The sequence below is a fragment of the Rattus rattus genome, chromosome 2, assembly GCF_011064425.1.
Source record: "Rattus rattus isolate New Zealand chromosome 2, Rrattus_CSIRO_v1, whole genome shotgun sequence".
Taxonomy (NCBI): Eukaryota; Metazoa; Chordata; class Mammalia; order Rodentia; family Muridae; genus Rattus; species Rattus rattus.
Window position 1 is genome coordinate 79,327,265 of NC_046155.1, and position 16,746 is coordinate 79,344,010.

General features: G+C 44.1%; 1 protein-coding gene across 2 annotated transcripts in view; it reads right to left on the reverse strand.

The window, feature by feature from the left end:
* The window catches only part of Prkcb (protein kinase C beta), a 335,946-nt gene that overhangs the window by 106,863 nt on the left and 212,337 nt on the right, over positions 1 to 16,746 (reverse strand). For both annotated transcript variants that reach the window (XM_032892724.1, XM_032892723.1), the window contains exon 6: positions 460 to 616. In XM_032892724.1, coding sequence (XP_032748615.1) covers positions 460 to 616 — 157 coding nt within the window. The remainder of the gene's footprint in view (positions 1 to 459; positions 617 to 16,746) is intronic.

Consider the following 16,746-nt stretch of genomic DNA (forward strand, 5'->3'; position numbering starts at 1 on the left):
AAGAACTAACCAGAGATTATTAGTCAGATTGTCTAACTAGTGCTTGGTTGTACATCATACCCGCTCAGGACATATCATCTGCTACTATTAACAACCACTGGCCCAGGCACATTGAGAAGAGGACCCTCATACTCTTCCTCATTAGAGAAGACATTAAAGTAAAGCTGATACAGTTCTCCCAGTATGCTGCAAACAGCATCATCTACATAACCTAGAGATTCTGCCCCACTACTTAACTATCACCAAGCAGCACACACCCAACCCTATACCCCACCCACCTTCCCACACTACCAGCAGTCTTAACTGTATTAATGTTTTTATTTTCTCCTGGCTCATAATCCTGGAATCCAGATGGAAGAGGACGGAGGGAGACAGAGGGAAAAGAGGGGAATGCCCCAGTCCTAGTGGCCTGTATCTCAGCCTTTGTCACTCATCTGGGTCATGGAGATTTCCACTCACAATCTGAAGGTTTCGTTCCACTCCGGGTTGAGGGAGCATTTGATGGTCTTGGTCTTCTGCTTGCTCTCACTTTTGGGATCAGGGATCAGTTTTAGTTTTACGTAGGGATCTGACAAGCCGTTGGGGTCCATAGGTACCAGATTTTTAGCATCTCTTACTGAAAAACAAAAGGCAGTTTCAACATTAGCAATGTCTAAAACGTTTAAGTACCCATTAGTGATGCCTTTGGCACCTGCAGCAGGGTCCCGGGCATCACACCTGCAGCAGGGTCCCAGGCATCACACCTGCAGCAGGGTCCCAGGCATCACACCTGCAGCAGGGGCCCGGGCATCACACCTGCAGCAAGGTCCCGGGCATCACACCTGCAGCAGGGGCCTGGGCATCACACCTGCAGCAGGGTCCTGGGCATCACACCTGCAGCAGGGTCCTGGGCATCACACCTGCAGCAGGGTCCTGGGCATCACACCTGCAGCAGGGGCCTGGGCATCACACCTGCAGCAGGGTCCCGGGCATCACACCTGCACCAGGGGCCTGAGCATCACACCTGCAGCAGGGTCCTGAGCATCACACCTGCACCAGGGGTCTGAGCATCACACCTGCAGCAGGGTCCTGGACATCACACCTGCACCAGGGGTCTGAGCATCACACCTGCAGCAGGGTCCCGTGCATCACACCTGCAGCAGGGTCCTGAGCATCACACCTGCACCAGGGGTCTGAGCATCACACCTGCAGCAGGGTCCCGGGCATCACACCTGCAGCAGGGTCCCGGGCATCACACCTGCAGCATCACACCTGCAGCAGGGTCCCGGGCATCACACCTGCAGCAGGGGCCTGAGAACGACACCTGCTTGACAGGAATTTTAATTTTATTACTATCAACAGCTAGAGGCATGTGAATGAGACAACCTGACAAGATTGTAGAATCTGTTCCATATTAGCTTTTTAAAAATTATTCTTAAAATCTTTATTAGCATATATTAATTATGCAAAATAAGGCTTCTTTGGAATATCTTCACACATGTACATAACATGTGTGCTGGCTAGTTTTATGTTAACTTTACACAAGCTAAAGCCTTTTTGGAAGAAGGAACCTCAATTGAGAAAATGCCCTCACCGAATTGGCCTGTGGTATGACTGTGGGGGCATTTTCTTGATGGGCGGTTGATGGAACATCTGTACGATGGTCAGTCTCCATTGAGACATGGTTAATTGACCGGGAAGGACTGGGACATTAGGAAAGTACATTTGTGGATGCATCTGTGAGGACATTTACAGAGATGATTAGACCACAAGGATTCTGACTGAATGGATAGTCTAATCCACTGATGCACAACAAAAAGGAATTAGCTCTGAGGAGGCAGTGAAACTGTAGAAGGTGGGGACTGGTTGGAGAATTAAGTCACTAGGAGCATATCCTGGAGTGCTAGATGTTGTCCTGGCCACTTCCTGTGACTGCTCTGTTCTGCTTCCTGTCTGCCATGCTGTGAGTTCCTCCATCACCCCTTCCACCACAAATGGGATTTATGTGTAAAATAAACCATTTCTCCCTAAAGCTGTTCTCATACACAGAACATACAGAGGATGTTGCTGCATGTAGAGGGAAAGGGGACTGAAGAGGTGGCCCATGAGTGCAGACTTTTCTTTAGAGATAATGAAACTCACTAAGTAGACAGATGACAGTTGCCGTGTTGTAAGTGGAAAGTGCAGTGAAGTGTGTGTTTTACAAGAGAGAACGGTTACTTTAACACTGTGAATGCTATCTTCGTGTAAAAAGAAAAGGCTGAAAAGGACAGAGTTGCCGTCTGACTGAGGGTACACATGCTAGTCATATGTCATATAGCAGCAACATCCGGAAAGTCCACAGAGAGAATGACGGGAAAATATCGACGGTATTATAGCTGGCCCCACCTGAGATGAAGGCTCCTACATGAAGGTTTAGGAAGGAGAATGAGGGGTGATCACTAAAGATGCTGTAGGCCAGAAAGAAGATGAGTGAGAAGGGTCTGCCCTGAGAACTGACAAGCTGATCAACATCAGTTTAAAGGATAGAAACATAGGTAGCCATGAAAAGGGGACCAGAAAACACGGCCTGCATGGAATGTAAGACAGAGTGTTAAACAACTTAAAGACAGTGTTGACCATCTCAGGCAAGAAAATCCAAGAATACATTCAGCCTAAAAATGAATGAAACCAACTGCTTAAATGTATGACTCCTGTTGGAAATACAAAGACGGGTTCAACATTTGGGCAAATCTATTATTAATATATTCATCAAGTGAAAGAAGAAAACCACAAGGTCACTGTAGGTATCTGGAAATAGCATGAAAATCTCTTGACAGGGTCAGGACTAGCTGAAATAACAGTGTCAAGGTTTGAAAAAAAAAAAAAAGCAATCCCAGGAGGCAGACCTGAGACGGTGATGCCCATTCCCACAGCCATTACTCCACACTTTCCCTCAGTGTTGCACAGGTGCAACAACACATGAAAACCAAGATTTCTACAAGTTCAAGACGACAAGAACAACAGAGAAGAGGGTGAAAAGACTGAAACACAGTGGGTAAACCCTCCCCCTTCACTTCCTATAATGTTTATTTCCGCCCAATCACAGGTCTTCTCCACAGAGGGTACAGGTCACAGACCCCAGTCTTACACCACATGTCGTTTCCATGTCATGAATTCTGTTACCCCTGGCAACAAGTCTTCTCTCACCCATCAACTCACTGGACCAGACTCATCGTCTTTAACCGGACACATACTCGCCAAGCCCCTATTCCCTCTTGCTTCCACTCTATTCATGGGGCATGGATCTTAGGGTATAGTAGACTGGTTCCCCAGAAAGCACTCTCAATCTCCTCACCGGTTTCTTTCTACTTTGCTTATCTGACAAAAATATAAATCATGGTTAAGTTCAGATATCTTTATTTTCCTACAACCAATCAGCTGACCACTGCAAGAAGAATGAAGAAACGGAAGAAAAGAAGAGAGGAAGGGAGGAGAGGAGGGAGGAAGCACGTGTGGACATTCAAGCAGAGGGAAAGGACGGAAGGAGGAAGCAGGAACCAGGGAAGGAGGGTGGGAGGGAAGCAGGACAGGAAGTTATACAGTCAATAGGTGTCAGGACAGAGTAATTGATTACCAGAGATACGGATGGGTTTTCTTCTGCTAAGACTTGGGTTGAGTTCGCTCTCCATCTCAGACACAGGTTACTTCCCCAAAGCAGGAAATAGTCCTCTCTGGCTTAACTCCATGAACTCAGTGAACAGGTTCCTACTACGCCCTAAACATTCTGGTATGTTCCAAGGAGTCTGGGGAGAGCCTAAGATGCTGATCCTGTCCACAAAGAACATGTGAAACCAAGTCTGTTAAAAGCATAATTGACTTCTGTATTGAAATCAAGACAGTAGCCAGGACACATAGTGTTGTAGTTGTGGGGCAGGCTCTTCCCTAGCTCTTACTGTAAGCCTTCAGCCTCGATTTCTTGATCAATAAAATGTTGATTTAACAGTAAATTTAGACAAAGAGTATTTGCTGCAGAACTGAGAAAATAATAAACATGAACCATCTCTTTGCTGTCTCGTTGTTCTTAGTCAGTGTCCTCTGACCACACTTGCCATTCATTCATTCATTCATTCATTCATTCATTTTGCAATGCAAGGGTTGAATTCAAGATCTCACAACATGCCGGACTTCTGTTCATTCTTTATTCTGAGGCAAGGGCTCAGTTTCCCAGGCTGGCCTTGAACTTACAATCTTCTTCCTTCTGACTCCTGAACAGCAGAGATGACAGCCTATGCCACTAGGTCTACTTTCTTTGTGGGAACCATGCATTGGACCTTCCTTTTTGAAACCTCATCAAGAGGACTCTGTAAACCTCAGCACAAAAGAACTCTAAAGCTCTCCCAACCACGATTCCTGTTCCTCCCCCACCCCCACCCCCATGGACTTGATGCTGGCTCAGTAAGGCTGGAGTGAGACGTGTTCGTTTGCTTTTCTAACAAGGGTGAGGTGGAGGCTGCTGGCCCACGGAACACACATGGAGTAACACGGCTCCTGAGTGATGCTTTCCCCAACTGTTATTTTCTCTCGTTTCTCAAGTCTTCCAAGGAAAATAGCATGTGCCAGTTTCTAGTCTGGGAATGACACTTTGCTCACACAGTGATCTGCATGAAAACATGAACTGAGTTGTTCTGAGGGGCCATAAGCTTGTCTGTCTGGTTGATTGGCAAGACACACGCATGTAGAAATAGTTAGTTTTTCTTCTCTTTGGGAAGGCCACTTCCCTGGGCTTCATATAAACCAACACCGTGATGACAAGCATTAGGAGGCTGTCCTCTGTTTTGAGTTTAGGATTCTCACCAAATGCTCTCTGCTGGAGTGTGCTGTGAAGTGTACTGCAGCCTTCCTTCACCCTCTGCTCTCCCTGCTCACAGCAAACATTCCTCTCTGGCCACCCTTCTCAAACTCTCTTCCTCTTCTGTCTTCTCGACTCTATCCTGTCTATCAAAGCGGCTAAAATTCTCTGGGACTGAGTGGCGTACAGTGGATTCAGAGCTCTTGTTTTTCATATCTCCGGGAAGATGGCTACTTTAAAACCACTGGATCGTGAGCAGTTGACAGACGCTCCAGGCTTAGATCCAAAAGCCTGTCCCCTCAGAAGCCTTTCAAAGTCAGCTCATGTTTCCCGGCAGTGAGAAGGCCGAATGTGCGTTGAGGAAGCAAACCTCTCTAGACCACACTTGGCGAGACCGACTTTGATTTTCTTGATAAACGTGTCTTTACTATCTTTGCTGAAATCTAGCCAGCGCAGATGGGACGCTATGCCTCACATAAAGCAGAAATAGCACCCATCCCCCCTGGTGGAAGTTTGCTAAATGCACAGGAGAAGAACACGCTGAGCTGGAAAACAGGGCTTGTTTTGACCATGGAGCTAGGTGGGGTCAAATCAACACCAGCCAAACCACTATACTCTGGTGCAGGCTCCTTGGCACGGAGTGGGAGGATACAGCACCAACAATATTGAATTTCCCTAAACAGTTTAACCCTCCTTTCCAGCAAGAAAAACATTTCTTTAAAAAGTCTCAAGAATTATGGTGTTTTATGGTCCCAGTACTGAATTTTATAAATAACAAGGCTTTTTTTTAATTAAATTAAAACTTTTTTTAAAGGAAGTTTCCTTGACATTCTGAGTCCTCACAGGTCTTCATTATGTGCATTGAGACAGTGATTCAAAGCCACAGCCACAAACGTTCAAGTGAAGGGTGCTTGCAACATGGAGGATAAAAACCGGCCTGCACAGGGGAAAGGTCTACACAAGCTAGTGGACACCTATACTAAGGGTAACTTCATACCCACTAAAAACATTGGGCTGTCCACACGCATGCAGGTTTTGAAGACACAAGAAACAGAAGGGATTGCAATATAAAGTCAGTGTTTAAGGAAAAGGCCTGCATGATTCCGTGAATGAAACCGAGATCTGCACTATTAGGTAACAGGCGTGGGCCAGTGTGAAACTTCCCCATTTGGACAATTAGACTGCACACTTAAGAGAACATCTTTGACCTTGGGAAATACATGCTGAAGTATTCTGAGGTCAGTGGGGAATCACAATCCCTTATTGACCTCTCAAGTGGTTCAGAAAAAACAATAACTTTATCTAAAACTGCTTAATGTAGAAGACGGTAGAATACGTAGGCACATGAGGGACATAGAGACACGAGGCACCTGAGGCACTCCTACCCAGTCAGGGGAAGAAAATACAAGAGGTCTTTATGCCATCCTTGCATCTTTTCTGTCATTTTGAGACTATGTTAAAACCAAGTCCTTTTAAAAACCCCCACCCCTAATCTTCTAAAGTGCTTGTTTTCAACCATGGGTCACGTCTCCCATAAGGGTCCTACATCCGATATTTACAAAAAGATTCATAACAGTAGCAAAATTTCATTTATGAAGTAGCAGTGAAAATAATGTTATGGCTGGGAGTCACCACGCCATGAGGAACTATATTAAAGGGACACAGTATTGGGACGGGTGAGAAGCAGTGTTTTAAAGAGGGGTGTAATAAAGCACGTTTCTATAAAGCCTACATGTATGCACACATGTAAGCACCCAAGAGATACACACAATAATTTTTAACTACTGGTTACGTCTGAAGGGACAGAAAGGGCTGTTTGGAGGTGGGAAGCAAAATAAAAAATTGGTCTTGTCAGTTGTCTTAGTCAGGGTTCCTATTCCTACACAAACATCAGGGCCAAGAAGCAAGTTGGGGAGGATGGGGTTTATTCAGCTTACACTTCCACATTGCTGTTCATCACCAAAGGAAGTCAGAGCTGGAACTCAAGCAGGTCAGGAAGCAGGAACTGATGCAGAGGCCATGGAGGGATGTTACTTACTGGCTTGCTTCCCCTGGCTTGCTCAGCTTGCTTTCTTATAGAACCCAAGACCACCAGCCCAGGGATGGCACCACCCACAACGGGCTGGGTCCTCCCACCTTGATCACTAGTTGAGAAAATGCCTTACAGCTGGGTCTCATGGAGGCATTTCCACAACTAAGGCTCCTTTTCTGTGATAACTCCAGTTTGTGTCAAGTTGACACACAAAATCAGCCAGTACATCAGTTCTAGTCTGAATTTCTTACACGCAAAATACATTCTTCTATTAATTATGTTATTCAGTTGTGTATTGATAGCATCCAAGAATCCATTGCCCTGGCCTTCAGAGACTTCCCTCTGTTCCCCTGACGACAGTACAGGGCAATTGGATCTTTCCTGTGGTGCTTCAAAACTATAATTTTTATTACAGGATCTAGAGACAGGCTGTATGGTAAGGGCAGAGTCCTGATGTCCTATCTGAGACCAGTGGAACTCCTTCAACAGATACCCCTTTAATGAAACCCAGCCTGTAGAGACAAACACTGACTGAACATATGAAAACATTTCTTCCTACCCAGTCCTGGCCTCTAATTTCAGGGATGTCCTGGTGGCTGACACTTTCCTTGGACCTTTAGTTAGCTCCGTAGTGCTGTATGTTATTTTTCCTCATTTAGATAATCATATGACAAACATATTGAAGACTATATTTACTTTTTTTTATATTTACTTTTAAGAAATATACATTGGGACATTTTACAGTTGGTGAGAACCATGACCCCAACTTATTCTCAGATGACTCATGAAAAATGCTTGCGTAAAGAAGTGTTTATCAAAGAGAGAGCTAAAAGTCCCCCACACGGTGCCACGCCTTCCACAGGAAGCAATTTAGCCTTCCTGTCACAGTCTGTGTCTCCTTGATTTCTGCTTCCTTGTTACCATTGCACTTCTAACACCACCTTTCTCTGGTGTTTCTGTGAGCCCTGACAACCTCCGGCTCTCCTTCCCCAACCCCTTCCCTGGCCACTCTGTGTAGGTGTCTGATTGCAAAGCAAGCAAACGTGGAGCTTCAGGAAGCCCGCATGCAGACCCAAGTCATCTGGTGCGTGTCAAGGCCCCACAGGCTTCTGGCACAGCTGGCTTCCCAGGGCTGCTGGCAGAGGCACAGTTGTCACATGTCTGATTATCCGTGTTGAGTCAAGCTTCCAGCTGGGACTGTCATCGTGTCTATCGAGAGAAGAGCCTGTCAAGCCACGGCAGGTGAGGAAAAGGTGGAGGATGAGGTAGCTAGCCCGATAATTTCAGACCCAAGCTTAACTTCCCCTTCCTCCATGAAGCGTACTAACTGGGTGCTTTAAGTCAAAAGACTTCTCAGAACCTCAGTTGCATTATTTTAAAAAACAAAACAAAAATAAACAAATGAGCAATGCTAGCAGGAGACCATGGAGACAAATAGTCCTTTGAAGTCCACTGGCTGGCTACCTTAACCAAATTGGCAAGCTCCGGGTTCAGTGAGAGACCCATCTCAAACAGTAAGGTGGTTGAGTAGGGACCCTCTCGAGTAATCAAGAAAGACACCCAGTGTCAACCTCTGATCTCCACAGACGGGCTCAGACACACTTATGCTCATATGCCCTCATACATATACTCTCTCTGAAACACACACACATTCACAAATGCATACACTACATGCATACACTCATACACATTTACATAGTCACAAATACATATGCCACATACTTATACACACACACACACTCACAAATACATATACAATATATACACACTCACAGGTACACACACACCCATGCACGCCCACAAATAGATAGATAGATAGATAGATAGATAGATAGATAGATAGATAGATAGATAGATATCTCACATGCACACACACAGACACATGTTCATACCTAAGAGAGATGAACTAAAAGGAGAAAGAATTTATTCTGGCCAATTCTATCACTCGTTTCTTGGGCTAGCCCCATTCCTTTCAGGTCCACAGCAATGCAGAAACACCCTGGTAGATGGGTGTTGTGTAAAAAGCCTCTCTCTTCATGGCATCTGCAGACCAGCGTGAAAAACTGGAAGATGTGAGGGAGACGCTTTACCCTTCATAGTCATGTCCCCAGGAACCCATTCCCTTCATCTAGGCCCCATTTCTTAAAAGTCCATTCAGCTGTGAACTCATTGGTGGGCTGATCCATGATGATGATCGTAGTTGTCATCTATAGTCCCAACTGTCAAGGGATCTAACCTTTAACACACAAGCCTTTTGGGGAGAGAGACACTCTGTATCTGCACTGTACATCACCCTAGTTACCAGGGCGATGACATTAGGGAGGAGGAGAAGCTCATGGAGAAGCCCAACGAATGCTGTTTCCTTCCCCCATAGAGAGAGTTCAGACCAAGTCGTATGGTGAAAATGTACAACGACCACGATGAATTTCAGGACTGGAACAGCATCCTTTCAACGTGATCTTCATACAAATGAACCCCAGAGGAGGCAGCTTGAGGATGATGGACGGCCTGAAGTCAGAGGCGATAAATCCATCCCTCGTTACCAGAGGCTTCTTTCCATTCCAATTTAGTGCCTTGAGCTTCCGCCTGGGATGGCATCGCCTGTGAATTCCCAAGAGCCCTCAGAAATTCTTTTATTGACAGAATAATTGCACATCTTTATAGGATGCATTGTGATAGTTTAGCATGTTTATATATTGTGTATTGATCAACTCAAAATACCTAGGTCCTTCATCATCTCAGACATTTTTCTTTTCTATATGATAGGGACATTCAAAAGCCTCTCTTCCAGACAGTTTGGATTCTAGTTTTCCTTCTCTGAGCTCTTTTTACATCCAAGCCCCCCTCCTTGGTGGCTCCCTTTCCCTTGGCCCACAGAGGGATTAACATGGTTCTCTTTTATTCCAAATCCTGCCCATAGGGGGACACTTTTCAGCAAGGTCCTGGGTGATGCTTGCCTCAGGCAGCTTGACGTCACCATGCAGTTCTGGTCTTTGGCCACAGTTTGAGCCTTACACTTCCAGTCACCCTATTGGGTTTCCTGGTTCACTTCCTCTTCCACGGCTGACAGAAGGCATTTCATGATTTCCATTGTTAGGAGTCACCTGGCTTCCCAGCTCCATCTCGTGAGCCCGAGATGTTCCATGTGTCCAAGAGAACTGTAGGTGCCAAAGAACCTCTAACTCTGTCACTGGATGATGAGTGAGACATTTCCAGAGCCTCTGCAGGTGGCATGCCACCGTATTCCTGTCTCTCTGGCAGGAGACTATATCACCAAGTCTGTGCATATTGGTCAAGAAGAGAGAATCTCTTTATTGAAGGTCTCAAGGCTCAAGGCAGAGGAAGCTGAGAGTTATTTAAAGTATAATATTAAATTTCAGAGTTTCAAACCTCTTCTGCCTGTCAAAGACTGACAGAGTGGTTTCAAAAGTGTCGTGGTATTTCTGAAAATTTCATACTTCTTACTAAAATGGAGCTTTTGTTTGGCATGTTTTCTCCCTAGGTCCACTGTCCGGTTTTCTTTCATAACTGAAACGTCCTCTGGGTGTAGTTCAACGCTTGTTTGTCTCCATCCCAAATTTAGGCAATCTTCCGTTTGCTCTGGCCTTCATTCTAGGAACATTTGGTCTCATCTCCCCATGAATAAATGCCTCTTGCTTCCCGTGTCTGTCATCTTTGTTCGTGGTTACAGTTATCTTTTCATAGCTGGATAGCTCGGAGCGTGCCTCCAGTTTGCTTCCATATCACTTAACACTGTCTTTCAGTAGGAGTCCTCAGCTGGCCATTCCTATGCATTTCTATTTATTGTATTGTTTTAAATAGCTTTCTAAGGGCTGGAAACGTGGCTCTGTGGGTAAAATGCCCGTCTAGCACGCACGAAGGCTGGATTCAATCCCCAAAAGTGCATACACCAAGAGAGGCAAAGCACACCTATGGACTCAGCACTCCGTGGAAAGAGGATCAGAAGTTCAAGGTCACCCTCAAGTTCATGACAAGCTGAGATGAAAGACACACAGGCACACGAGACACCTTAATCAATGATCGATTTTTTAGCACCATGCTACCCTTCCTGCTCATTTGATGACGTTTCCCTCTTAGGAAGACCCTCTTTCATTTCAAACCACTGCCCACCACTTTTCTTGTGTGTCCCTTTTATGCTTCCTGCCTATAGCACTTTACAGGTCTTTTTGATTTTTGTTTTGTTTTGTTTGGTTTGGTTGTTTCATGCTACAGTGAATCTTAACATATGGGTAAATTGATATAAGCCACCACGAACACAGGACACAAACAGTTCCGCCATCTCAGAGAAATCCTTCAAACCTCTCCTGGGTGGCCACCATCCTCTCCACCCACTAGGCCAGGCTGCTGTTCATCTGTCTCTCATCACTACAGCTCTCTCTTCAACAATTGAATATATAAATAGCACCACACACTATGAATCCTTTCAAGAGCGACTCTTCTTATTCAGCATGATGCCTTTGAGAGTCATCCAAATTGTTATGCATATGAATAAGTCCTTTTCACAGTTGAGTAATGTTCTATTGTGTGGATGTACCACAGTGTGCTTTTCTGTTGGCTGTTGAGCACACGTGAGTTGTTTCCAATGGAACTAGCCAGAAGAATGATCAACGAGTTACATGGTTACATGTATGTTGAACCTTGTTTGAGAGCACATGTGAGTTGTTTCCAATGGAACTAGCCAGAAGAAGGATCAACAAGTTACATGGTTACATGTATGTTGAACCTTGTTTAACAGCAGTATGTTTCCAGAGTGACTGTGCCTTCTGCATTCCTGTTCAGTAACGGATGGCAGTTCTGTGCCTTTGCCAACATATGGCACTAACCGTACTTGTCACCATCATTGATTATTAAGCTATTGCTATAGACGAGTAATGATATCTCATCTCTGTTTTAAGTTGCATTCCCGAGTTCCCCAAGGTATCAGCATCTTTCCACAAGTGGACTTGCCACAGTAATGTTGTCCTGACTGAAGCAAGAGTGTGTTTAGCTTTGCAGCCTGTAGCCACGCCTGGTGGCATGTAATGTAACAGGCTTGTAATGATCAGGAAGCTGAGGCTGGAGGATCAAAGCTCAGAACTTCCATGGGTAACTTAATGAGGCCCTGCCTGCCTCAAAGTAAAAACTAAAAAGGAGTGCATCATGACTGGAGTTTAATGCCCAGTGTCACAAAACAAATATCAAACAACAAAATTAAAAATAAACCTTCCTCCTCCTCCTCTTCCTTTTCTTCTTCATCCTTCCCATTCTCTTTCTCCTGCTACTCATCACCACCATCACCACTGTCACCATCACCATTATCATCACCACAACCATTCTCTCTCTCTCTCTCTCTCTCTCTCTCTCTCTCTCTCTCTCTCTCTCTCCCTCCCTCCCCCTAAGAATTCCACCTTCTTTTCATTTAGCTCTGCCCTCTGCTTCGAGTTCATTCTCCCATGTACTGTGAGGTGGAGGTTAAGATTTATTAATTTTGTATATAGATATTCAAACATTCCAGAATCATTTGTTGAAAGACTGACCTTTTTCTGACTTCACCGCCTTTGCACTGCTGCAGAAAATCACTAGGTCGCTTCCTGTGGCTGTTTCTGGCTTCTCTACCTCAGTGATTTGTAGCCCTGTGGCCTCAACCTCTCTACCACCAACACCCCAGTGCTAGGTTAATGCAGCTTCAACTTAAGTCTCAAGGCTGAGCATTTGGCTCTCCTAACTTTATTCTTCATCTTTAGAAAATGATTTGGGCTGCGTTAAATCTTTACAGTAGCATGCGGAGTCTAAAACTGCTTTATTCATAATTTAAAAATCCAGATGACATTTTGATTTGAGTTTACACATCAATTTTTAAAAACTGAGATCTTGGGTTGGGGTGGCTCAGTGGGGTACTTCGGATTCAAGGTTTGCCCCCCCCCCGAATGAAAGAAAACAGGAAGTGAAAAGCTGGCACCTTTACTCTGTGGAAGCTTCTGACCCAGAAGCACGACCCAGAACTCTGCACTACTTTGTGTAACACTATTTCCACTTTTAAAATAATTTTTGGCATGTTGATTGAGACATCCATTATTAGATTTGTACTTGAATACTTCATCTGATGTGTATTTCTTAAAGTTTTGTTTCACATCGTTCTTTGTTTATATGTGCAATGCAGTGTGGTGAGTACACAGCCTGCAATGTAGCCGCATGCAGTCACTGGTTCTGGGGATGTGTCTGTAGATTTCCTATAAAACTGCACTTAGATGCTCACGTTTCCTATGTACCGAGAAAGGTCTTATGTTTCTAGTTTGCTTTCTTTCTTTTCTTGTCCTATCACACAGGCTAGCTCTCCAAATACATGCTGAAGCAGGGTGAAGGAAGACATTCTGTATTCCCTGTATTGGGCAGAGGAAGCCCTCAGCCTGTCACTGCTCGTGACTAGGTATTTGATAACGTCGAATGCTTTTTCTGCATCAGATACTATATTTACTGGGTTTTTTTCTTCAGATTACAGACACGGAGGATCATATCGCTGACTTTCGGTTAATGACTCTGTGTTGAATTACCACGGTAAAGCCTACTTACTTAGGGAACATTACATTCGACATAGATTGCTGTGTTTGGTTTGCAAATGTTTTGCTGAACTCCTGTATTTATTTTCTTAAGGGTTATGTGCTTAGAGCTTTCCTGTACTGCTTCAACTGTTCTTAGGACCGAGCGATGCTTGCCTCATAAAACATGCAGAGAAGGGTTTCTTCCTCCTCTACTTCTTAAGAAGAATTCTTATCATTCCTTCTTTAAGTGCTTGGTAGAATTCACCAACAAAATTTTTATTTTATGGTTTGAGGAGATGGCTCAGTCAGCGAAGTGCCTGTGAGCATGAGGCCCTAAATCTGAATCCCTGGAACCCAAGTCAAAAGCTAGGCACAGCGTCTAAAGTCAGTCGTGAGAGAGAGTGTGAGATGAGAGGATTCTTGAAGCCAGACTAGCTAAGTCCGTGAGCTTCCTGTCCAGGAAGAGACCTTGACTGAAAATAATAAAAGTGGAAAGAGAATGAGGAAAGATGCCAATGTCTACCTCTGGCCTCTACACACATAGGCACATGCACATGTGCACATGTACACTATCCAGTAATACACACACGAACATACAAACATAGCACACACACAAAGCAAGTATATGTAACACACATAGCACACACACACTAACAAGTACAAATAATACACACATATACTAACAAGTACATATACCACACACATACAACCACACACACTCAAGTTACATAACACACATAACACTCACACTAACAAGTCTATATAACACACACTAACAAGTATATATAACACAGACATGCCACACACATACACACACACTAACAAGTACATATACCACATATGCATATGCACATGCACACACATATACTAACAAACACATATAACACACGCACATTTTTTTAATTTTAAACATCTTTTTATCTTGATGCCACAGTTTAGTACATTGTATTTCATTTTTTCCTTGAGTTCAAAGATATTTTCTAATTTCCCTTGAGATTTTTTTCTTTGCGTTAAGCTAAGAATTGGATGTTAGTCTTAAACTTTCTGTATTTTCTCACAGGGTTTTACTCCCATGATCATGATTCTTGTTTAAATACTGAGAACACCTAACTGTATCTCTTCACTGAGCTTCTACCTTGTGTGGGGTCATCACTGACCAGCTTGCACTGGTCGTCCTATAGGAACACTAAAGTCAACATGGCCAACATATTTATCATCCCCTGTCCTCTCCCACTGTTTTAATTACTTTTCTGTGACTGTGATAAAGCACCATGACCAAGGTAACTTATGAAAGAAAGCATTTAATTTGTGAGCTCACAGTTCCAGAGGGTTACAGTCCATGACCTTCATGGTAGACAGTATGGCAGCAGGCAGGCAGGCAAGCATGGTGCTGAAGCAGAGGCTGAGAGCTTACATCTGATTCACAAGCACAAAGGTGGGGGTGGGGACAAGAGAGGAGCGGGGAAACAGTGCAGGATTTTGAAACCTCAAAGACCTCTTGCAATGACACGCCTTCTCCAACAAGGCCACACCTCCTAATCCTTCTAATCAGCTCCACTAACTATGGGCAAAGTGTCCAGATAGATGAGTCCATGGCTGCCAATCTCATTCAGACCACCACACTCACTTCATCCCTTGTTTCCAAGGACACTTTTAGGGAGTGCCCCACCAACCACCCACCTGTGCAAGTGAATTTGAAAACCACTTGTCCCTTCCTGTGGGTTTAAGAACTATAATCTGTATTGTAACTACAATCTGTCTGTCCCATCTCTTTATCAATTTATGTGCTTGAGCCATGCCACATCCCGCTTAACAATGACAGTGCCACAAGGCACGTCTTAGTTCCTATTCCATTGCTGTAATGAAATACCCTGACCAAAAACAACTTAAGGAATGAAGGGTTTATTTTAGCTCATGGTTCGAGCGAGGTGAACACATGACGCTTGGAGATGCATTTAGCTCACACGTCAGGGAGGAAAGCCAAGGCAACGGGACCTTGAAGCAGATTGTGACATCACATGCACAATCAGGAGGCAGAAGGGGATGTATGCTGCTCAGCTTCTCTTCTCTATGGTGTCCAGGGAATGGTGCCACCCACGGTGGGCAGATCTTATCACCTCCATTAACAATATCAAGAGTCACCTACAACAAACCCAAAGGCCATCCCCCAAATGATTTTTTGTTGTTTACAACACACAATTAACACTAACCATCACAGGTGATTGTGGTATTTGAAACCTGGCATTGTGCTTGGCTTGGATGAGTTGTTGACAAACTGCAGTTCCTTCTAGGGCAGCTGCTTAGACACTCAGTCTTTCCTCTCCTCATAAAATGAAAAGCCTCCTGGTTGGTTTTTGACCTTTAATCTTACTTTATCCACCCCATCCTCCATATCCCAAAGTGATCTTTCAAACATTCGATTTTGACCGTATGTTCTCTAAACAGAAGCATTTCATAGTTTTTAGAAAGTCTATTTATATTTTTCACTATAAAACTAGGTCAAAGGAGAAAAACTATATAATTATCTTTAACAATGATTTAAAAGACAACTGAAAAATTAGGGAACAATTCTTTTAACACTTAGTGAAAAAGGAAGAGAGGAATGCGCTTCTCGATGTAATAAATGCACCCGTGGCTTTCATCATGCTTCCTAGTAAACCTCAAGGGGAATATCTATTAAGACTACAATCAAATTAAGAATGCCCAGCATCACAGCTCTAATTTAACATCCATCCAGAAGTACCAACCAGTGCAATCGCATGAAAGAAGAAAATAGGAGGCTTCGATGTTGGGAAGGAGAATGTACAATTAGCTAGAATAGTCTGACTGCATCTTAGAGAAAGCCCCAAAGGTTCTAGTATGTGATTGACATAATTTTTCTACTTTATAACTCCGATCAAATTTTTCCACTTTTAATCTCAGTCATTTTGGTGGGAATTTACAAGAAGGAACACTTAAATGTGTAGACTTGGTTGAGTAGGAATTACTTTTTTAATTAAAAAGGAAAAAGTTAGGCCAGATCTGAAAGGAATCCTTCTGTAATGTGAGGGCAGGCTTGGTGCCATTACTTTTAACAAACTAATTTCAGGATGCTGGAGAGATGGTTTAGTGGCTGGAGTGATGGTCCAGTGGCTGCAGAGATGGTTTAGTGGCTGGAGAGATGGCCCAGTGGCTGGTGAGATGGCTCAGTAGTCAAGAGTGCTTGCTACCTGTATTCAGTTCCCAGGACCCACACTGGATAGCTCACCACTACTTGTAAATCCAGCTCCAAGAGTCCCAACACTGTCTTATGGTCTCTACAGGTGACCTGTACTAAGGCGCACATACTCACGCACAGACCCATACACATGCTTTTTAATAGTATA